Here is a 23,836-nt window from a genome sequence, read left to right as displayed (position 1 = left end):
GTAAAATGAAGCTGTCTGAAGCTTTTAACTGCTTTTGACTTTACAAATAGAGAGCAAAGATTCCTATCTGGCGTCTTTTTGTATGGCATCTGGAATGAGGTGACCTATTGATAGAAGTGTTCATTTGCTGCTCAGCATACTGCCATGTAAGGTGACTTTCACAAGTGATTTTTACCAGGATCTACATAAATGCTAGTTGCATTTGATTTTGCTGTAGGCTCACAGCCCCAAAACTAAAAATATTACTCCACCATTTTATCTTTTTGTGAAGATAGTCCTATAGTGGCCTATGAAGAGCTGAGGGTGCCCATTACTGGGACTGAAGGTCTTGCACTTGTTGACCTCCAGAGAGTCTCTTCTATCCCTTTAGGAGACAAAGGCTTTGTTTTTTATTCCCTTATTGTTTTGGTGTGGTTGTAAATCGGATACCCTGTACAGGGTCATGAAATAAAGGAAAGGACAGATGGAGCAGGGTTAGCACTCCAGCTCTTAACTCAAATTTCTTAACTGATCGCGTTATCTTGAGACAAAAGCCATTGAAAAGCAATTGAAGGTGTTTGCTTAGATTAGATAACACAACTCAGAAATCTCAGAAAACAGGAGTGTTAATTCTACTCCATCCCTAGACTAGTGAAAGTTGGGGATTGTATACAATTTCGCAAATGATAATTGTCATTTGATTCCATGTTTTGGAAGTTGTCTTATCAAACCTTTTAGGCATCATAAACTAGAAGTATGTCTAATTAGAGCAGTCAAAGTGGATGGTGAAAACAGTTTTCCTAAGTTCTGATCATGTATGAATATTAAGCCTTTAAGGGTTATCTACATATACATTTTTTTTGTTTATTCGGTCAACCATTTTAACATCTAGCTTAGGTCCAGAAGAAGACTGACAACTGGTAATAGGATTCATTTTCTCAGTCAAATTAGTCCAGGTAGTTGGATTGATAATATTCTATTATAGTCTGGCCCTACTAAAGTTTTTTTATGAAGTTTTTGGTGCCAAAATCAGATCCTAAAAGAATTGTCAATCCATTCCTTCTTTTGGCTTCAAAAACTTCCTTACTCATATAGCTGAAGACATGGAACTAGTGTTGGATTTCTATTCTTTGTCACCTCGTTGGACTGTCTTTCCAAAGCTCTGCTCACAGAAGTGTCTGCTTACTATATGAGCGATTAGCTGAGCATTAACCTTTGTATAGGACCTCCCTACTTGTTCAAGTACTGACAATCACAAAATATTACTGTAGTTTGGCACTTGGATATGAGAGATACCCAAGTGCCACTACTTGTATATAGACTCCCCATTAGGCTGACCACTTCTGGACTGATTAGAAATAAATGGATATTAATAGTAGAAATATGTGTAAAGGCTCTTGCACACAACTGTACATTTAGTCCATGTCTGATCTGCATTTTTGCAGAATGAATGCGAACCCATTCATTTCCATGGGAAACACGAAAAATTCAGACAGCACATACTGTAGATGTCAACCATGTGCTGTCCACTTCCATTTGTCCGCATGTCCGTGAAGCAAAAAAGACAGAACAAGTCCTATTCTTGTCCGTTTTGTGGACAAGAATAGCCATTTTTACAGTAGTGGGAGACATGCGGGACAGGAAAGTGTGGAATGCACACGGCTGGTATCTGTGTTTTTCTGATCTGTGGTGTGTGGACCACAAAACATATATGGTTGTGTGCATATAGTTTATTTATAAGATATAATTTTGCTAAAAATTGCATTTTAGAGCATGCAAATATATCCTAACACCAACAGATGGCAGGCTAAACTGCAAAATAATGTGGAATATTGTTGAAATATATTGACTTTTAATAAAAGAAATCAGTGCAAGATGAGCTTACATTTTGAAATTTATTTTTGTGTGGAGAACAGAATAAGAACATTTATGGGAAAGAAAAACAATATAATTTAGGCCATACGTTTGACAGCAGAACTAAAATGACAGACCTGGAGAATAGAAATATCCAGGCTTCTCGTGCACGTGCAAATATATTATGAGCTGCATGCACAGAATGTACTTAGACTAGGTTTGTAAACCAGCATATTGAATCAGCTGTCCCCTGTTATAGGCATGGCCTCATCACACCAATTTTGAAAGTTTATTTGATGATAAGAAAACCTTTTCAGTGTAACCTGTGCTTATGAGCTGTGTTAATAATGTCTGCTCAGGGCTTCTTCAAACATTTTTTTACATTATCCCATTGATGTCTCATATAAAAACTGAAAGGACAGCCTAATTACAACTTAGCTTAATTAAACTCATAAAATGAAACCATATAGTGCAACAAGTCACAAAAATCTAGACCTAATATAATACTGAAGGGCAATAATAAGCAAGCAGATATCAATCTGTAAACAATCAGTATGCATGTAAAACCGATGGTCAGTGACCAGGACTAACAGAGGCCATATGTCCAATCCAGGTTATTGGTGAAGGCCTGTAGTAACAAATTTTTCCAAAATGTAATTTCCTTAGGTTAACCCTAATTGCTCCTTCCAAATGCATTTTGACTTGTGAATCAACCAGCTACATCAGTAGGAAAACATGCTGGGCTAAATAAAAAAGTCTAGTGGTCAAGGAAAAACAGGGGCTGGGTGTTTAGAGGTAAAGGTCCACAATCAGGAGTAGGTGTTTTTTGTGTAACTACATGTAATTGCATTCATAGACACCTACTCCGGAATGTAGACCTTTAACTTTGGCTACCCGGCTGCTGGTTTTCCTTGACCAATATACCTTTGTATTTGAACCCAGCTATGATTTCCCACTGATGAAGCTGGTTCATGCACAAGAAGAAGCACATTTGGGTTGAGTAAGTAAAATCGTCCTAAAAGGCTAATGCCGGGAGCTGCAGTGCTACTTACATTGAAGTGAATGCCCACTCTGCCCACTGCACAAAGGACGGAGCTGTGTACTTCCAGCACCAGAGTTAGGCTACTTTCACACCTGCGTTCGGTGCGGATCTGTCTTGTATCTGCACAGACGTATCCGCACCGATAATGCAAACGCTTGTATCCGTTCATAACAGATCCGTTTGCATTATTCATTCAAAAAAAGTCTAAGCCAAAACGGATCTGTCTTGACTTACATTGAAAGTCAATGGGGGACGGATTCGTTTTCAATTGCACCAGATTGTGTCAGTGAAAACGGATCTGTCCTCATTGTCTTACATTGTAAGTCAGGATGGATCCGTTTGGCTCTGCATCGTCAGGCGGACACTAAAACGCTGCAAGCTGCATTTTAGTGTCCACCTCCAAAGCGGAACGGAGACCAAACGCAGCCAAATTGATGCATTCTGAACAAATCCTTATCCATTCAGAATGTATTAGGACTGAACTGATACGTTTTGGGCCGCTTGTGAGAGCCCTGAAAACGGATCTCACAAGCGGACCCAGAAACGCCACTGTGAAAGTAGCCTAACTCTGATACAGCTGATCATTGGGTTGTGGGGTTCTATTCTGACCCGTCGATCTGATATTGATGGTCTGTCCTGAGGATAATACATCAATAATAAAATCCTGGGAAGTCCTTTTAATGGTATAATAGGGCATAGGCAGCAGGGTTATCTTTTGTGAGTTACGGTAACTCTGAAAGGGACATTGCCGGACATTGCAACCATGTATAGCTTTTTACCATCCCACTAGGTTCCAGGATTGTCCCATTTAGAGATCAAGTTGTATTGCTCTACAATACACGACTGAATGATCACTACAAGGTTGGGCAGATGGACTTTGCTAGTCCTACCTGGTGAGTAACCACTGGTTTATTTCATACTGCTTGTTGACAGATTGATACCTGCCTGCTCCATGCTATTGTCCTGTAGAATTAGATTAGGTGTAGATTTTTGTGATTTGTTGCACCATATGGCTGTTTACTTTCAATAGTTTAATTAAAAGTGAAGTTCAATTGGACTTCTTTTAATGATTGTGTTTCTTCTGGAGTCTGGTATTTTGTAATATGCATTTTAATTATTGTGATGCATCTGATGCAAACCACAAATTAGGATCGACTTAATAGTCTTAATAAGTGTCCCCTGATATGTTTCTTTTATAAGTAGGAAATGAAGGGAAAAAAATGCAATTTTATTAACTATGTATCATGGCTAAGAACAAAAGGTGCACAGAGTAGGTATAAAATCACCTTCCTTCCACACTACAGATGCAAATATATGCTTGTGTGGCATTGTCCTTAAGTTGTATAATGCCAATCACTGGAACAAGAGTGCCAAGTTCCTCCGCACTATGCCACTGAGTACACATATCTGTGTGTACAGTTAATTTAGAGTGGTGAGGTACAAATACAAGGGCACGATGTCAATCACTGACTCGCTTTCCTTTTACATTTTTGGCTAATATATTATATTCAATTTCCAAGAGAAACCACAATCTGACCACATTGGAACCACATCCCCACATTCCTTAGCTCAGAACTGTGTTTCTTTTGTGAAGCACTGAATTATTCTTGTAAAAATCTGGATACAGTTTAGGAATGTTTAATTTTGAATAAGATGTGGCTATACAATGTAGTATAAGAATTGTAGATGAAACATGCTTACAGCTCTCTTATGATGTAGATGTTATATTTATGTGCTTAATTACTGTCATTGCCATGTATGATAAAACTGATGGGATACAGGTCACCTGTTCAGCAAGCTGCAAACCCACTGCCAAATTTGGCACTAGCTACCCAGTTCAGTGAGAGCTTGTGAACTTACCCTGCAGCAACCCTTTAACTACAGAGGCCCTGCACCGATAAGGACAACAGGTTCCACACAGGAACCTAACTACTTAACCTTGATCGGTGTCTCTGGTGTCCAATCTTGTCTTCACCAGGTAGCTGAGAGATAAAAGCACTAAAGCAACCTAGTAGAACACTGATTGGCTCTCAGGCCAAGCATCCTTTTGCCACTCTTCTCCAGAATAGATGAACTTGTCAGTCTCTTCTTCCTCTTTGCCTGGATTTAGAAGCACAGTTTGTTATAGCAGGATAAAAATAAATTTTATTTATAGTATTGTTAGTATTACATTTTTATTAATATCTGTAGTAGACTAAATCTTACAAAAATGAACACCATAAAGTTCTTAATTTTAGTTGGCTGCAATGCTTAGTTTTCTGTATAGAGAGAGTAAGGAAAACAGGCATTGAAAGGTGTCTCTCTCTGTTGCTGTGAGATGTTCATTTTAGCTAGAGCCTCTTATACATACATATGTGTCTTAATAAATATATAATACATTTAAATTGGAAAGTGTCATAATTGTTTTTACTGAGTCCACTCAGTACACTGCACAAACTGAAGAGTCCTTATATTCATGAGCTCCCTTCTTTTCCCACTGCCCTCCCAGTAATTGACATCTTTCTTTTCCTATTGCAATCAGCGACAGGGGTCAGCATGAGCCAGTAGCACATAAATAGGAGGACTCCAGAACTTGTGCAGTGTATGGTCCTGCTCCATATTGATTTTGTATAATGCTATGCAGCATAAAAATGGTGACTTATTCCCTTTAACTTTGACATTAGGCAGCTGCTTCGTGGCCTAACCATTTAAGGGCACCTTTAAAAAAAAGTTTAATATTCATCTACTTCAGTTGTAAACTGAAAAATCATCCAGCTTTGGAATATGGTACTATTATGGACAATACCAAGGGTTTACATACAGTATGGGCAGACCATGTGGCACAAGGAGACATCAGGAGGGAAGGTATCCATTCCAGGATGCTCTCAACCCCTTTTTTGGGTGAGATAGGATATAAGGAAGTAGAAAATCACTAGGAGCTATTTCTGCAAGTGGCTGCAAGCTTGATGGTATTAAAGCAGATCTGTCAGGTCTCCTATGTTCACATGGCTGAAGGCAGCACAGGCCATAGTGAGTTGATTCTGTATTTGCATGCAAAAATTTGTTTAAATCGTGAAGGACTCATGCAGAAAACCACCTCGTTCTGCTTTTCCCCAGTGAAGTATAGCTCTTTCTGCATGATATAAACTCATACAAGAAAATCTGTCACTCTGGGTTGGTGGGGAAAGAAGGACTCACTGGCTTTCTCTTGCCAATTTCTAAACAGCTTTCACATAATGCCAAATAATAGAAAACTATATATCTGTCATCTACATCTCCCTTCTCTATGTAGACCGCAATACAATACATAATATATTGACATATGTCAATACTTTGGCATTCAAGAATGTCTTACTGTCGAATTTCTAATTGCAGTTAATATGTATTCAAATTAGATTTCTTTATGGTTAATAAGTATGAAATCCGGCGACTTGGGTGTTCTAATAACTGCTAGTAAAACAGAACTGATAACAACAAATAATTATGTACATGATTCTTTTCCTGTCTCAATTGTCATGGGTGTCATTTAGGAGCTGCAGAACAGATGGCTGTTCATTGCCTTTTAACACCATTATGCCTCCTTTCCCAATAAAGGGTGCTTTTTATTTCTGAATTGTATTTTTGAGTAGCTACTGTGTTTGGTTTATCTAAAATATATCTCAGCTCATGTGTTTAGGTCCCACCTTATCCCGTTTTATTGGCTTATAGGCTCAAGCTTAATGATCAATGTACATTAACTTAAAGTGCAAATCTTTTTCATTTATTTCTGTATATTTCTATAGAGAATGTCTCTCTTTTCATATTTTAATTAATTACTTATAGCAAACTAATTTTGTTTTTACCTTTCTTTCCTTTAAATAATACACAGTAATATTTTTGCAATTAGAATTTTATTCACATACAATGTGGACACAATAATGTGTGACACAAAAATTGCCCCCAAACATAAACCTTCACATATTACATTTATATTTCTCTAATATATTTGTGAATATATACTGTATTATTAAACATTTTCTTTTCTACAAAATATATATAAATGTCCCAAAACAATACCTTATAGCTTGTTCCTTTGGGAATCAGTACAAAGTACCATAAAGAACAAAAGGAGTTAAAGATGGAGGTGTACTTTCTGAACTTACATTTGCAATTTGTCCCAATTTAAACTTGATGTTTTGTGACACAAATGAGTGTGACAGATCCTATCCGAAGGCAGAAATCTGTACAAAATAGAGATGAGCGAATTTCTTGAAATTAGTTTCAGGTCAGAGTCACATGAGTCATCAGATTTTATTCAGGTCTGAATACATTAAACCCAAATCAAAGGTTTCCCAAATGTCCTGTAAAGCTGTGTATGACACTTGGGGGTCTGTAGGACTCTCTAGGACACTCTAGGGCTGTAGCCAACCTTCAAGCTCTTTATTGCCAAGATAGCATAAGTAATGTCATAGTGAGAGCAACATATATGGCTATAGGTATATACACTCACCTAAAGAATTATTAGGAACACCTGTTCTATTTCTCATTAATGCAATTATATAGTCAACCAATCACATGGCATTTGCTTCAATGCATTTAGGGGGGTGGTCCTGGTCAAGACAATCTCCTGAACTCCAAACTGAATGTCAGAATGGGAAAGAAAGGTGATTTAAGCAATTTTGAGCGTGGAATGGTTGTTGGTGCCAGACGGGCCAGTCTGAGTATTTCACAATCTGCTCAGTTACTGGTATTTTCACGCACAACCATTTCTAGGGTTTACAAAGAATGGTGTGAAAAGGGAAAAACATCCAGTATGCGGCAGTCCTGTGGGCGAAAATGCCTTGTGGATGCTAGAGGTCAGAGGAGAATGGGCCGACTGATTCAAGCTGATAGAAGAGCAACGTTGACTGAAATAACCACTCGTTACAACCGAGGTATGCAGCAAAGCATTTGTGAAGCCACAACACGCACAACCTTGAGGCGGATGGGCTACAACAGCAGAAGACCCCACCGGGTACCACTCATCTCCACTACAAATAGGAAAAAGAGGCTACACTTTGCACGAGCTAACCAAAATTGGACTGTTGAAGACTGGAAAAATGTTGCCTGGTCTGATGAGTCTCAATTTCTGTTGAGACATTCAAATGGTAGAGTCCGAATTTGGCGTAAACAGAATGAGAACATTGATCCATCATGCCTTGTTACCACTGTACAGGCTGATAGTGGTGGTGTAATGGTGTGGGGGATGTTTTCTGGGCACACTTTAGGCCCCTTAGTGCCAATTGGGCATCGTTTAAATGCCACGGGCTACCTGAGCATTGTTTCTGACCATGTCCATCCCTTCATGACCACCATGTACCCATCCTCTGATGGCTACTTCCAGCAGGATAATGCACCATGTCACAAAGCTCGAATCATTTCAAATTGGTTTCTTGAACATGACAATAAGTTCACTGTACTAAAATGGCCCCCACAGTCACCAGATCTCAACCTAATAGAGCATCTTTGGGATGTGGTGGAACAGGAGCTTCGTGCCCTGGATGTGCATCCCTCAAATCTCCATCAACTGCAAGATGCTATCCTATCAATATGGGCCAACATTTCTAAAGAATGCTATCAGCACCTTGTTGAATCAATGCCACGTAGAATTAAGGCAGTTCTGAAGGCAAAAGGGGGTCCAACACCGTATTAGTATGGTGTTCCTAATAATTCTTTAGGTGAGTGTAGATGGTATTGGGTAGCACCAAACATCATGTTTCGAAAACACTGCACTGTCAGATTATTTTTTTTTAAATTAAAATATGGTCCATAAATTATCCCTTTTTGGTGGCAGATGCCTTCTTCTCAGTCTTCTGATGAATCGCAAAAGTTTCAGATTTTTTTTTGAAAATTAGTAAAAAAGTCGATTCCTTTAGAATCGATTCATTCATCTCTTGTCGGAAAGTTAATCTGCCCTGTTGGATCGGTCATTGTTGGTGCAGTCATTGGAAAGTTATTCATGCCAAATGACAGATCTGTCTGTCATCAACATAGGCCTAAACTAAACCATAGATCATAGCCAAGATTGATCAGTGATTTTACTTATAAAGTTGTAAAAAATAACTTTTACAAACCAACCATAAATGACTAGACAACCATTTGAAATTAGTGTTGTATGGCTATATATATACTCACCAGCCAGTTCCATAATGAAACAGCTGTTTACACGGGGTCTCAGTGGTGGCCCTTGAACATGGGTTGTTGCTTATTTAATACCAAATGTGAAATGGCGATAACTAATAATCTGTAATTAAAGCTTAGTATAACCTTTTATCTGTAAACCTTCCACAATCTCAGATATCAATTCTTTTATATATATAGAATTAACCAGTTGCATGCTTTCCCCAGTCCCCTGAAATTCCCCTAACATCCATTCCTAATTCAGTTTTGTAACATGTTTATTCACCTTTTTTCTACAGATCCTGCTGTAATAACCCCACAAGACCCAACCCTAATGATAGGATCATCACTAACTGCATCTTGCTTAGTGGACTCTGACTTAAACCTGAAGGCAGATGACCTGTTCTGGACCCTTAATGGGAGAAGGCTCCCAACAGAGCTATATAATATACTAAACAGCACAACCTTGAGTGTGGCCTTGAATAACCTGAATGGATCCAAGCAGCAGTCAGGAGATAACCTGGTGTGTCACAGCAAAGACGGGAGAATCCTGGCGGGCTCATGTCTATATGTTGGATGTATGTCTTTGATTCTCAGGCTTAGAAAATATGGGAATGCTAAACTAGATGAATGACTATATTACGCCTTGATGTACAGCTGTCTTGTTTGATCTTTCACAGGGGTGGGTCCCAAAGGAGTTCTATAAATCTACAATGAAAATGAAGTATCTTTAAATGGTATTATATGTGTCTTAAACTAAAGACCAATTTTTGCAGCGTCCTTGCTCCCTATGAATGCATTTCCTTTTCCGTGCTTTGGTGGTTCACTGATATCATGGGGGCACTTACGGACTTAAATCATCATTGACATTAAAGTTCACCCATACACACCCATATCTGTAACTCTTCAAACCACTTATGATGTGCACATTGATGTGGATGATGATTTGGATCGAAAAATGGTCCCTAATGGTAAAACTGAATCAGGAGAATATTGACCATGTAATAATGTCATGGGTATACAGAAGTAGAGATGGCTATAACTTCAAATAAGTGCAAATCTAGGGGCTTCTAGAGTATCAAACAATATCAGACATCTATTTCAGCTTGGCTCTGTGGGCTATTTTGCAGCTCAGGAGACAATTTATTAGATTTCATTGTTGATCTATAGACATATCCATTTATAACATTTATTTATTTGCTGTAGTAAAAGTTTCATTATAGTCTTTCCATTAGCAGCCACATGTAAAATAAGCAAATAGTTACAGAAAAGGAAATATTTATATAAAAAAATTTAAAATGTGCATTTTCTCACCACTTTGGAACAGGGTTCAAGTTTACCATCAGTCAGCTGTAGTTTATTTTGAGTTCAGGATAATGCACATTTATGATACTGCTACTAAGCAGTATTAATGCTGCTATTAATATTAGTATTAATACTGCTAAAAATACTAAACTAAGAAGGTTCCACTGCCGGAAAGCAATGTATGGCTAAGACTCTGTCAGGATCACAGGAGTTGTAATACTTCTGCATGTTGTAAGTATCTAAACAGTCAGGGGCAGGCATTTATTTTTATGTACTGTAAATAATCCCTCTTAAAAGGAATCCATCACTTATATTTTTTTTACAAATTAAAACCAGATAGTGATACATATTCTATTTTCTAATCATTTATTTTTATTTTCGATTGTAGATTTTTTATTTTAATTTTCTGTACATGATTATGGGGGCAGCCATCTTCCCTGAGCAGCTGTTAATGGCATTTAGAAATGTTCTTTACAGCAGACTCATGGACCATAGGACCCTGTAGGCTGGCTGAAGATGACTGACTTCTCTGTGAGAGTGTTCTATGTACAACCTGTGACCTTTGACCCTATTGTGAATGGTGAATCTAATATATAAGTGTTATCTTTCATTGTAATCGTGCCTCTAAGAATAACGAGGTGGCCGCTGAAAAGTGTTCTTAACAAAACAGGAAGGGTCACTCTATTAAGGGCTCATGCACATGGCCATAGCCTGTTTTGCAGTCCTCAAATTGCGGATCCGCAAAACACGGATACCAGCCATGTGCATTCCGCTCTGTAGAACTGCCCTATTCTTGTCCGTAAAACGGACAAGAATAAGACATGTTCTATTTTTTGCGGGCTGTGGAAGGGACATACTGATATGGACAGCATACAGTGTGCTGTCCACATCTTTTGCGGCCCCATTGAAGTAAAAAAATGCGGATCGGATGCAGACAAAAACATGGTTGTGTGCATGAGCCATGAGGCTCATGGGCTACAGTGAAAACTGCAAGTTTCCTTTTTTTTTTTTAAATGACATGAACAATAAAAAACACCATACCTTTTTGAAACATATGTTTTAAAATAAAAACTTTAAATAATACATTTTCTGATACATTCTCATTATCTATATTTTAAGGGTGTTCTCTCATCAGAGACATTGGTGGTCTACCACTAGGAAATAGCACAAATCTCTGATCAGCAGAAGTCCGACCTCTGTGACCCTGGCCAATTGCTGGGAAATGTGGCAGTGCTGCTGAGAATTTTCCAGCCCTAAATAGCCATTGATACTAATTGCTATACCTGTGGTCGTGGTTGTAGTCATCAGGAGTTATAGCAGTCGGAACCAAAATGATCGGACATTGGGGGCATATCCTAGTAATATGTCATCAATGTCTTTGATGAAACAACCATTTTAAGCCCCTAAGGAGGCAGCTTATTTGACCTTCAGGGCACAGGGCTTATTTTCATGTACCTCACAGACTCCTTAGTGCTGTGATCTCTAGTTTAGTAATGTTTTTAAGTGGTAACATTTTAAAGTACCCATCTCTCATTAATTGTTGTGAAAAATACATTCATTTTAAATACCATTTATTGTATTTATTAGATAATACTTAAAACTGTTCTACAATTCAGTATATTTACTCTGATGCCATAGAAGTATTTTTCATAGTTATTTTTTCACAATAAAAGCAATTTTAGTTAAAAAAATTTTTTTTTTGCAAGACGATTTATCATTTTAATTTGTACCAGTTAGGTCTACACACAACTCATTGATCATTTTATCTTACGAGTGGTGAATCAAATGTGCATATTTTGAAAATGGATTTTTTATGGTAAAAATGGGTTTTATTGCTTTTCATCTTTACCTTAAGCCCCTCAGGACTTGGGCCATTTTTCTATATACGGTATATTTTTTATGTATATACTGTTATTAATGTTTTACTTAAAAAAAAACTGTTTTCCTGTTAAGGTATTCGCAGCTCATGATATTTTATATTTTAGTGATACCGGTAATAGTTCAGGCATTTTTGGACACAGCAATACCAATTATGTTTATTGTGTATGTATATATATATATATATACCGTATATATATACACACACAAAAATTGGGATGAGGGGCGATCTCAATTTTTTATATTTCTGTGTTTTTCTTTTTAATGTCATTTCTAGTCCTTTTAGGGGGGGAATTAAATATGCGATCTCTGATTGCTTTCACTCTAGACTTCAGTATTATACCATTGCAGTTCTATGGGGTGACCATATCCGTTTTGCAGTCCGCAAAGCACGGATCTGCAAAATATGGATGCTGTTCATGTTGCATCTGCATTTTTTTGAGTACCCATTGACTTCAATAGATCTGCTACCTGCATTTTGCGGACAAATATAGGACATGTTCGATATTTTTGCGGAATGTACATACGGATGCGGAAAGCACATGGACCCATAGAAGTATGCAGAGGAACTAAAGGCATGCACACTTAAGTCCATGTGTCATGGAACTCAGGCCTTGTCTTTGTCAGTCGCCAGGTATATGGCACATGCATATGGACCTCATTGCATATTAAAAATTGTCCAGGGTGTGACATGACCAATTTTTAACCCCTTGAGGACCCCGTCATATTTTACCTTAAGGACCAGGCCATTTTTTGAAAATCTGACATGTGTCACTTTATATGCTGATAACTTTAAAACGCTTTTACTTATCCAGGCCATTCTGAAATAGTTTTCTCGTCACATATTGTACTTCATGACAGTGGTAAAATTGAGTAAAAATTATTTTTTTTATTTATAAAAATATAGCAAATTTACCAAAACAAATTGAAATTAGCAAATTTCCAAATTTTAATTTCTCTACTTTTATAATAGATAGTAATACCTCCAAAAATAGTTATTACTTTACATCTCCCATAAGTCTAGAACATGTTTGGATCATTTTGTGAATGCCATTCTTTTTTTGGGGGACGTTAGAAGGCTTAGAAGTTTAGAATCAAATCTTGAAATTTTTCAGAATATTTCCAAAACTCACTTTTTAAGGACCAGTTCACGTCTGAAGTCACTTTGTGAGGCTTACATAATAGAAACCACCCAAAAATGACCCCATTTTAGAAACTACACCCCTCAAGGTATTCAAAACTGATTTTTACAAAGTTTGTTAACCCTTTAGGCTACTTTCACACTTTGGGGTTCCGTTTGAGGGCTCTCACAAGCGGCCCCGAACGGATCGGTTCATCCCCAATGCATTCTGAATGGATAAGGATCCATTCAGAATGCATCAGTTTGGCTCCGTTCCGCCTCCATTCCGCTCTAGAGGCGGACACCAAAACGCTGCTTGCAGCGTTTTGGTGTCTGCCTGGCCGTGCGGAGCCAAACGGATCCGTCTTGACTTACAATGCAAGTCAATGGGGACAGATCCGTTTGACGTTGACACAATATGGTGCAATTGTAAACTGATCCGTCCCCCATTGACTTTCAATGTAAAGTCAGGAGTCCCTATTAATATACCATCGGATCAGAGTTTTCTCCAATCCGATGGTATATTTTAACTTGAAGCATCCCCATCACCATGGGAACGCCTCTATGTTAGAATATACCATCGGATTTGAGTTAGATCGTGAAAACTCAGATCCGACAGTATATTCTAACACAGAGGCATTCCCATAGTGATGGGGACGCTTCAAGTTAGAATATACTAAGAATTGGTACTATTTTGTGGGGTATACGCCTTTTTGATCGCTTGGTGTTGCACTTTTAGTGATGTAAGGTGACCAAAAAATGGTTTATTTAGCGCAGTTTTTATTTTTTTTACGGTGTTCACCTGAGGGGTTAGGTCATGTGATAGTTTTATAGAGCCGGTCGATACGGACGCGGCGATACCCAATATGTGTACTTTTCTTTTTTTCCCTATTTTTTTTTTTTAAATCCCTTATTTTGGCAAAAGGATTTTATTTATTTTTTACTTGAAACTTTAAATTTTTTTGGGGCAAATTTTTTTTTTTCAAGTTTTTTTTCACTAAATTTTTTGTCCCACTCTGGGACTTCAAATTTTTGGGGTCTTATCCCCTTTACAATGCATGACAATACTGTATTGTCATGCATTGGCTGTAAGTGTATTACACCCTGTAATACACTTACAGCCTTCCTGCCTGTGAGATCCAGGGGGCTGGATCTTACATGCTCTCCCGGTAGGCAGCCACGATGCCTAAGGAAGGCATAATGCTGCCTTTCGTGCCATTGGGTCCCCGTCACAGCAGCACGTGGACCCGATGGCTTCTTTCTCCCTGCATGGACATCGCACGTGCCGCGGTCAGCGCTGACCGCGGTTGTTCAGGGGTTAATACGCCAACATCGGTGATTTCACCGATGTCGGCGCATGCAGCAGGGGCCCGGCGATCAGTGACTGCCGGACCCCTGCCGCTGATCGGGCGGGCACAGCTCCTGCACCAGCCCGATCACCATGACGTACGTGTACTTCTCTGGTTCTTAAGTCACGGCCAGATATTACGTACATGTACGTCATGGGTCCTTAAGGGGTTAATATGACAGTCTGAATTAGACGTAAAACAGTTTATCAGTGTTTTATTCAAAGCAGAGTTTTCTGCTTCTAAATAAAATGCCTTGGCAAGATGTTTATTATGTCAGCGATATTAACTGCTCTCTTACATTCGCCATACATAAATGGTGGATTTCAGGTTTTTCAATATGGTGCTGACTCATGAGCTGAGCTGACACCATAGCCTATGGGTGCCTGCTGTTTCAAACAGCAGACATCCACTGGCACTGCCCATGATCAGAGTTGTCTGTTGTGACTATGGCATCTGTTACTAGCATTCTAAGGGTAGGGCTACATGGCGACACTGGTCATGTGACAGCTGTTCCAGCCAGAATCGCAGAGTAGCCGTGATCCCATAGAAATGAATCAACACAACATATAATGCAACAGCTCTCTGCGAACCAAATAAAGTGCAAAAACATATTATAATGCTTATGCTATGCTAATAAAGTAGAGATGCTTGGCAAATACATTTTGTACAAAATTATTTGAGCCCGCCTGCCGCATGTCAAGGCGATCTCTGTAAGAAGGGAACCTAACACTACATTCTACCTGTTAAGTGCCATGACAGCGACCATGAAACTCAGGGGGTGTAGGTTCCACATGCATGCTGGGTCCCCTTTGATTTTATCATTTTTGGCGCCAAAATGGCCTCCATTGAATACAGGGGATGCAAGTACCAACATGCATGCCGAGTCCACTAGCCACTCCGGGCTCAAATAGTTTTGTACAAAATGTATTTGCCAAGCATCTCTACTTTATTAGCATAGCATAAGCATTATAATATGTTTTTGTACTTTATTTGGTTCACAGAGTGCTGTTGCATTATATGTCGTGTTGTTTTATGTTTCCAGTCATAACAGCGTGCACCTGCGCATTGGGATGTGCTGACCAACCCCTTTTGTGTTCCCATAGAAATGAATGGGATCTCATGTTGCAAGAAATCCAACATAATAAAAATTTTAAATTCAAATCACCCCCTTTTAAAATAAAATGAAACAAAAAAATCTATATCGACCTGTCCGAAAACTGTAGTATATCAAAAAGAAAAGAATTTATCCCGTACGGTGAATGCTGTAAAAAAAATTAAAAATAAATCAAAATGAACAGTTTTTTGGACACTTCACCTCCCCCCAAAAATGTTATAAAAGTGATGAAAAATTCATACATACCCCAAAATGGCATCAATTGAAACTACAGATTACCCCAGAAAAAAGAGTCCACACACAGCTCTGTAGACAAAAATATAAAAAGTCATGGGTTTTAAAATACGGCAATGCAAATCATTTTTCCCAAATACTTTTTTTTAAAGTTTTAAATCATTAGAAAAAAAACAATATACATTTGGTATCACTGTGATTATACTAACTTGCAGAATAATGGTAATGTGTCATTTTTATGTAAAAAACAAAACCCATAAAACAATGATGCAATAAAGTTATTGTTTTTCATTTCCACCCCACTATTAATTTTTACAGCTTTCCACTACATTGTATGTGATATTAAATGATGCCATTAGAAAGTACAATTTGGCCTGCAAGAAACAAGTCCCATAAGGCTATGTGAACAGAAAAATAAAAAAGTTTGGGCTTATGGAAGGCAGCGAGTAAAAAATTAGAATGCAAAAATGGAAAATGACCCCGGGAAGAGGTTAAAATATGACGATCTCTACATGAGCTGCATTTTACCTATGTCATAAAACAGCAATGGTAAAACCTCTTCCTTACTGCTTGTCATGAAAAAATTTTTGGGAAGCAATTTCTTAAAGGGATGCTACCATCATTTTTTTCTATATAATTTTTATTTTTTTTAATCAAAAACAGGTAGATAGATTTCAAGATATAGTTTTTTTTAAAGTTGCTTCATGTATTCTACTTCCTGCCCTGGTTCTATGCCTCCTTCTTTGTTTGGACTTTTATCATGACAAATAGCCTTGCTTGATTTTCTCAGTCAGACCATTCACTCTGACCCAAGAAGAAAGGGGTGAGCCATTTAATTAGAGTGGCACACTTTACAATGATAAGGCAGTGCTCTTTGGGCATTTTTATCTAGGCTTACCATGAAAATGACACAACTGTCACAATGTTATCGTAAATCTACTAATCTACTATTTTATTAACAGATAACATTATTCTTTCACAACTGCAGTAAACTAAATAATGGATTATCTACCTATAAAGGAGTTTTATCTCTTTGTGGTGACTGTAAAGGCTGTATTAGACTGGCAGATTGTCTGCCAGATTATCGCAAATGAGTGTTCGTATTAACACTTGTTAGCGATGATCTGGCATTGTAATACTGCCGCTGATTATGTGATGAATGAGCAAACGTTCATTCATCAGGCAATCCAAATCTTTCAACAGTTTTAAAAATCATCATTTGCATGTGGTGTCTGGCAAACAATGATTCAGTATATGGAGTGATGGCATTAGTGATCGCTCATCCATATACTAAGGAGGAGATTGTTGCAATTAATAGCAGTGGTCTCCTCCACTGATGAGCAGGCAATTGCTGGGAAGAAATGCTTCCCTCCCTACAATCACCTGCCTGATCTGGCTGTCTAATACAGCCTTTATAGAAGGACAACATTTTTTTATTTAATTTCCAGTGGCATAGTATTGCCAAAATGAAAAAACAGCCCAAAAATTCTTACCACAGTACCATGGCCTCCTCAAACAGCTGAGGGTGCCAGGAATCAGACCCCCACCGATCTGACATTGAAGACCTACCTTGAGGATAGTCTATCAATATCAAAATCTCGGACAACAACTTTAAAGCTAAATATTTGTTCCGCAAATGAGAATATCATACATGTGTAGACCTGCTTCTGGGCCTATGTTATTACAGATTATCTTCTGACTGTGTGCTAGAATATAAATCTTTTTTTCTGGTCTTTCCATTTAGCTTGCATTAAATGTGCCTCTGTTAAATGATAAATCAAGTGGTATAGTATAAACCTGCAAATCAAAATCAATCTAATTTCTAACACAAAATATTTGTTTTTCATTACTTTGGTTTAGTGCCACCAGAGAAACCAAAAAATATCACATGCTGGTCAAAGAATATGAAAGATTTAACCTGTAAGTGGGTTCCTGGAAGTGAAGGGGAAACCTACCTGCACACTAACTACACTTTGAAATACAAGCTCAGGTATTTGGCCAAACTGTGGATACCTTACATTTACATAATACAAATATATGCTCTATAATGGGAATGGGGTATATTTAAATTCTTTGAATCAATTTGTCTATGAAGACAATGGTGAATTTAGACAAATGATAATTATTAGGTCACATTCATAAAATTTGAACTGAGTTATAAGCAGAATGGGTAGTGCCTCCTCAGCCCAACACATTTACACCAGAAAACTGGAGCAAATTATAATCGAAATCTGTCAGCCCATGTCTCACATAGAATTCATTTTCTAGGGTGCAGATAGCACAGGCTGCAATAACTTAATTAATAGTCTTGCGCCTCCTAAAAAAAAATTGGTGCACCTTTCACCAATGGACTTTTTACTAAGACTGGCATATGAAATGCCAGTCTTAAGTTGAATGGGATCTCCGAGTCACACTAAAATCCACCCCTATTCACAAAATGTCTTAAAATAAAATAAAAACATATACTCACCTGATTCTGCCCCTCTGTTCTCTGCACCACAGCGATGATCCTCAACCCACTGCTTGTATACAAGGCAGCAGCGGCGAAATGCAGGTATATGACATGTGACTGCTGCAGTCAATCATTGTCTTGTGCTGTATACGGCTGAAGACAGAGATTGACTGTAGTGGATATGTGCCATATACATGCTTGTCACCAATGCAGTCTTGTATGCAAACAGCAGGAGGAGGAACGGAGTGGCAGCACAGGAGAAAGAGGGGAGTATAAGTCATTTTTTTTATATTAGGATTTTAAAGGATAACCTGGAAGATTTTAGGATAACTTGGACAACTCCTTTCATATACCCCAAAATGTTTTAATCTTTTAATCTGATATCTGGTATCTGACCTTTTTTTCACTCATTACTGCCTTTATATAAACGTCACTTAGGGTACTTTCACACTTGCGTTGCTGGATTCCGGCAGGCAGTTCCGGCAATCTGTATGCAAACGTAAACCATTTGTAGACGGATCCGTCTCACAAATGCATTGCAACACCGGATCCGTCTCTCTGGTGTCTTCTGGAAAAATGGATCCGTTATTTTATTTTTACATTTTTAAAGGTCTGCACATGCGCAGACCGGAAGAGCGGATCCGTCACTAATACATTACAATGGAAAAAAATGCCAGCAAGGGTTCTGGATTTTTGGCTGGAGAGAAAAATGCAGAATGCTACGATTTTTTTCTCCGTCCAAATACCATAAAAGGACTGAACTGAAGACATCCTGATGCACCCTGAATGGATTGCTTTCCATTCAGAATGCATTAGGATAAAACTGATCAGTTTTTTCCGGTATTGAGCCCCTAGAATGAAACTCAATACCAGAAAACTTTGACGCAAGTGTGAAAGTACCCTAAGTTGTAATAATGACATCAATAATTTCCATTAATTTCAGGTGGTATGGCAGAGATAATACATGTCAAGAATACCACACTATGGGTCAGTATTCATGCCACATCCCTAAGGATCTTGCCCTCTTTACACCCTATGAGATATGGGTGGAAGCTTCAAACAGACTGGGATCCACTACATCTGACATAATAACGCTGGACATTCTTGATGTGGGTAAGATATATTAAAGCACGTCTATGCCCCGAGGAAACGATTAGACTGCAAACAACTTTACACAAAACCTATTCTATGAACCATAAAGGACATCAATGAATGACTGTGACTAGTCCTTAGACTTAAAGGGAACCTGTCATGTGGATATTTAATTATAATCTAACTAATTATATACAATCATTAACTACTAAAAAGTACCTTAGATGTATTCACTTACTGGTGTGACAGATGGTTATCTCATAATATACACACAAAGATGCCGCATGCTAATGAGCTGATTTGAGTTCAGCGTGATGTCATTGAGTCCAGCGTATATTTAATTCAGAGCTATAGCCACTCCCCCGCCCACCTGCTGCTGGTTCATATGGAAACAAACTGTCATTCAGCAGCAGGTGGGCGGGGAGAGTCATGAGCTCATGAATATTCATGACTCATCATTATCAGCTGGAGCTTTTCAATACAAGATGTTGGCAGATTGACTGGGTCAATTAAAGAAAGTGACCCAGCATTGTGCTAAGAGAATCAATCACTTATTTATGTTGCCCTTAGTTAGGACACCATAAAACTGGTGACAGGTTCCCTTTAGGCCTCATGCACACGACCGTTTAAGGTCCGCAAGGTCCTTGATCCGTGTCCGTTTTTTCTTCCATGGGTCTTCCTTGATTTTTGGAGGATCCACGGACATGAAGAAAAAGTTGTTTTGGTGTCCGCCTGGCCGTGCGGAGCCAAACGGATCCGTCCTGACTTACAATGCAAGTCAATGGGGACAGATCCATTTGACGTTGACACAATATGGTGCAATTGCAAACGGATCCATCCCCCATTGACTTTCAATGTAAAGTCAGGAGTCCCTATTATACCATCGGATCGGAGTTTTCTCCAATCCGATGGTATATTTTAACTTGAAGCATCCCCATCACCATGGGAACGCCTCTATGTTAGAATATACTATCGGATTTGAGTTAGATTGTGAAAACCCATATCCGACAGTATATTCTAACACAGAGGCGTTCCCATAGTGATGGGGACGCTTCAAGTTAGAATATACTACGAACTGTGTACATGACTGCCCCCTGCTGCCTGGCAGCACCCGATCTCTTACAGGGGGCTGTGATCCGCACAATTAACCCCTCAGGTGCCGCACCAGAGGGGTTAATTGTGCGTATCATAGCCCCCTGTAAGAGATCAGGTGCCTGGCACACCCCCTTCCTCCCCAGTTTTAAATTCATTGGTGGCCAGTGTGCCCCCCTCCCTCCCTCCCCTGTATTACATTCATTGGTGGCCAGTGCGGCCCCCCCTCCCTCCCCTGTATTACTGTACATTCATTGGTAGCCAGTGGGCCCCCCCTCCCTCCCCTGTATTACTGTACATTCATTGGTGGCCAGTGGGCCCCCCTCCCTCCCCCTCCTAATTAAAATCCCCCCCCCATCATTGGTGGCAGCGGAGAGTTCCGATTGGAGTCCCAGTTTAATCGCTGGGACTCCGATCGGTAACCATGGCAACCAGGACGATACTGCAGTCCTGGTTGCCATGGTTACTTAGCAATTTTAGAAGCATTATACTTACCTTCGCTGTCTGTGACCGGCCGGGCGCTCCTCCTACTGGTAAGTTAAAGGTCTGTGCGACGCATTGCTTATAGCACAGACCTGTCACTTACCAGTAGGAGGAGCGCCCGGACGGTCACTGACATCGCAGGTAAGTATAATTCTTCTAAAAATGGCTAAGTAACCATGGCAACCAGGACTGCAGTAGCATCCTGGTTGCCATGGTTACCGATCGGAGCCCCAGCGATTAAACTGGGACTCAGATCGGAACTCTCCGCTGCCACCAATGATAGGGGGGGGATTTTAATTAAGAGGGGGAGGGAGGGGGGGCAGCACTGGCCACCAATGAATGTACAGTAATACAGGGGAGGGAGGGGGGGCCCACTGGCCACCAATGAATGTACAGTAATACAGGGGAGGGAGGGGGGCCCACTGGCCACCAATTAATGTACAGTAATACAGGGGAGGGAGGGGGGCCCACTGGCCACCAATGAATGTACAGTAATACAGGGGAGGGAGGGGGGCCCACTGGCCACCAATGAATGTACAGTAATACAGGGGAGGGAGGGGGGGCTGCACTGGCCACCAAAGAATGTAATACAGGGGAGGGAGGTAGGGGGGGCACACTGGCCACCAATGAATTTAAAACTGGGGAGGGAGGGGGGTGTTCCCCCTCCTGCCTGGCAGCACCTGATCTCTTACAGGGGGCTATGATACGCACAATTAACCCCTTAGGTGCGGCACCTGAGGGGTTAATTGTGCGGATCACAGCCCCCTGTAAGAGATCGGGTGCTGCCAGGCAGCAGGGGGCAGTCATGTACACAGTTCTTAGTATATTCTAACTTGAAGCGTCCCCATCACTATGGGAACGCCTCTGTGTTAGAATATACTGTTGGATCTGAGTTTTCACAAAGTGAAAACTCAGCTCTGAAAAAGCTTTTATGCAGACGGATCTGCGATCCGTCTGTGTGAAAGTAGCCTACGGTCACGGATCACGGACGCGGATGCCAATCTTGTGTGCATCCGTGTTTTTTCACGGACCCATTGACTTGAATGGGTCCGTGAACCGTTGTCCGTCAAATAAATAGGACAGGTCCTATTTTTTTGACGGACAGAAAACACGGATCACGGCCGCGGATGAACAACGGTGCATTTTCCGAGTTTTCAACGGACCCATTGAAAGTCAATGGGTCCGCAGAAAATCACGGAAAACGGAACAACGGCCACGGATGCACACATCGGTCGTGTGCATGAGGCCTTAAGATGTGATTCCTTCCTATAGTTCTTTATAACCAAGTAGGACCAGTGATCATATAATACCAGTGTGGTTCTGACAAAATGACAAATAAAAAGATTAATGTTTATGCTATAGAAATAAAAAATATCATGACAATATACAATGAAAACTCTCTTAAAGACCACCTCTTTAAGATGACCCGCCCTCTAATTTAGACCATTCATTTTACCTTCATATCATGTGTATATTGACTATCACATGATTTTATTCTTTTGGTTACATTGCTCTGTTTCACTGTATGACTGAAATAACTTGGGCCCTTGAGGCCTCATGCACACGACCGTTGTTTTATTCCGTGTCCGTTGCACCGTTTTTCGTGATTTTCAGCGGACCCATTGATTTTCAATAGGTCCATTGAAAACTCGGCTAATGGACCGTTTGCCATCCGCGTCCGTGGTTCCAGTCCGTCAAAAAAATATAACCTGTCCTATTATTTTTGCGGAAAACGGTTCGCGGACCAATTCAAGTCAATGGGACTGCTAAAAAACTCGGAGGCACACAAGATTGTCATCCGTGTCCGCGTCCGTTTTTTTCCTATCATTTGCATGGCAAACCTGTCTTAGACTTTTTTTTACTTTCCTTTATGTCTGGTGGTCCTCCAAAAATAAAGGAATACACACGGAAACAAAAACGGAAACGGATCCCCATTTTGCGGACCGATAAAAACAACTGTGTGCATGAGGCCTAAGCTGCATGCCCAGCTTGTGTGATAAACTCTATTGCAATTATTTTACACACAAGCCATATCTTTAAATAAGACTCAAAGCCCCTTTACAGTGCCTAATATTTGTCCTGTTTAAAGGTGCAGCCGGTTACCCAATGCGCAAGTAAAATGTTAGCTCATCAGGTAATAGATCGTTGGTGCAGTTACCTAAATCATCTTTAATGGCAACAGATCGAGCCGTCTAAACAGCACGCTGCTTCCCACAACCAAAGATTAATTAATTAATCTCTGTATGGAGATATTAATGATCTCTTCTCCCCATACTGTGGAGGAGATCATTGCATGTAAATGCAGCGGTCTCCACTGACGAGCAGGAGATTATTTGGAAGGAATGCTTCCTTCCTGACAATCGCCTGCACCATCGAGCAGTGTAAAGGGGCTTTAATAGGCTGATCTCCACAGACAAGGTATCCTCTCCAGGACTGCTTGCCACTAGTTACCTTTATTAATTATAAAATGTTTCCTGTTTGTAGACTGGTGAAGTGGCAGATCTGTGCTAGCTTTTACATATTCTAACAGTGTCTGGTTAATTTTCATAGTCACCACGGACCCCCCATCAGATGTCCATGTGAGTCGCGTAGGTGATTTGGAAGATCAGCTGAGTGTCCGCTGGAGTTCACCCCCTGCTTTAAAAGATTTTCTATTTCAAGCCAAATACCAGATTCGCTATAGAGTAGAAGATAGCATGGAATGGAAGGTATATTTTATTCATAT

At 39.7% G+C, this 23,836-nt stretch overlaps 1 protein-coding gene across 6 annotated transcripts in view; it reads left to right on the top strand.

Annotated features, from left to right (window-relative positions):
- CRLF1 (cytokine receptor like factor 1) overlaps positions 1 to 23,836 on the top strand; it is a 123,935-nt gene that overhangs the window by 51,260 nt on the left and 48,839 nt on the right. For 5 of the 6 annotated variants that reach the window (XM_040417625.1, XM_040417627.1, XM_040417624.1 and 2 more), the window contains exons 2-5: positions 9,292 to 9,570; positions 17,853 to 17,982; positions 19,388 to 19,557; positions 23,662 to 23,819. In XM_040417625.1, the coding sequence (XP_040273559.1) occupies positions 9,292 to 9,570; positions 17,853 to 17,982; positions 19,388 to 19,557; positions 23,662 to 23,819 (737 nt within the window). The remainder of the gene's footprint in view (positions 1 to 9,291; positions 9,571 to 17,852; positions 17,983 to 19,387; positions 19,558 to 23,661; positions 23,820 to 23,836) is intronic. The other variant, XM_040417629.1, reaches the window with a different exon arrangement.

Source organism: Bufo bufo, chromosome 2 (assembly GCF_905171765.1).
Source record: "Bufo bufo chromosome 2, aBufBuf1.1, whole genome shotgun sequence".
NCBI lineage: Eukaryota > Metazoa > Chordata > Amphibia > Anura > Bufonidae > Bufo > Bufo bufo.
This window is presented reverse-complemented; position numbering and strand designations above follow the sequence as displayed.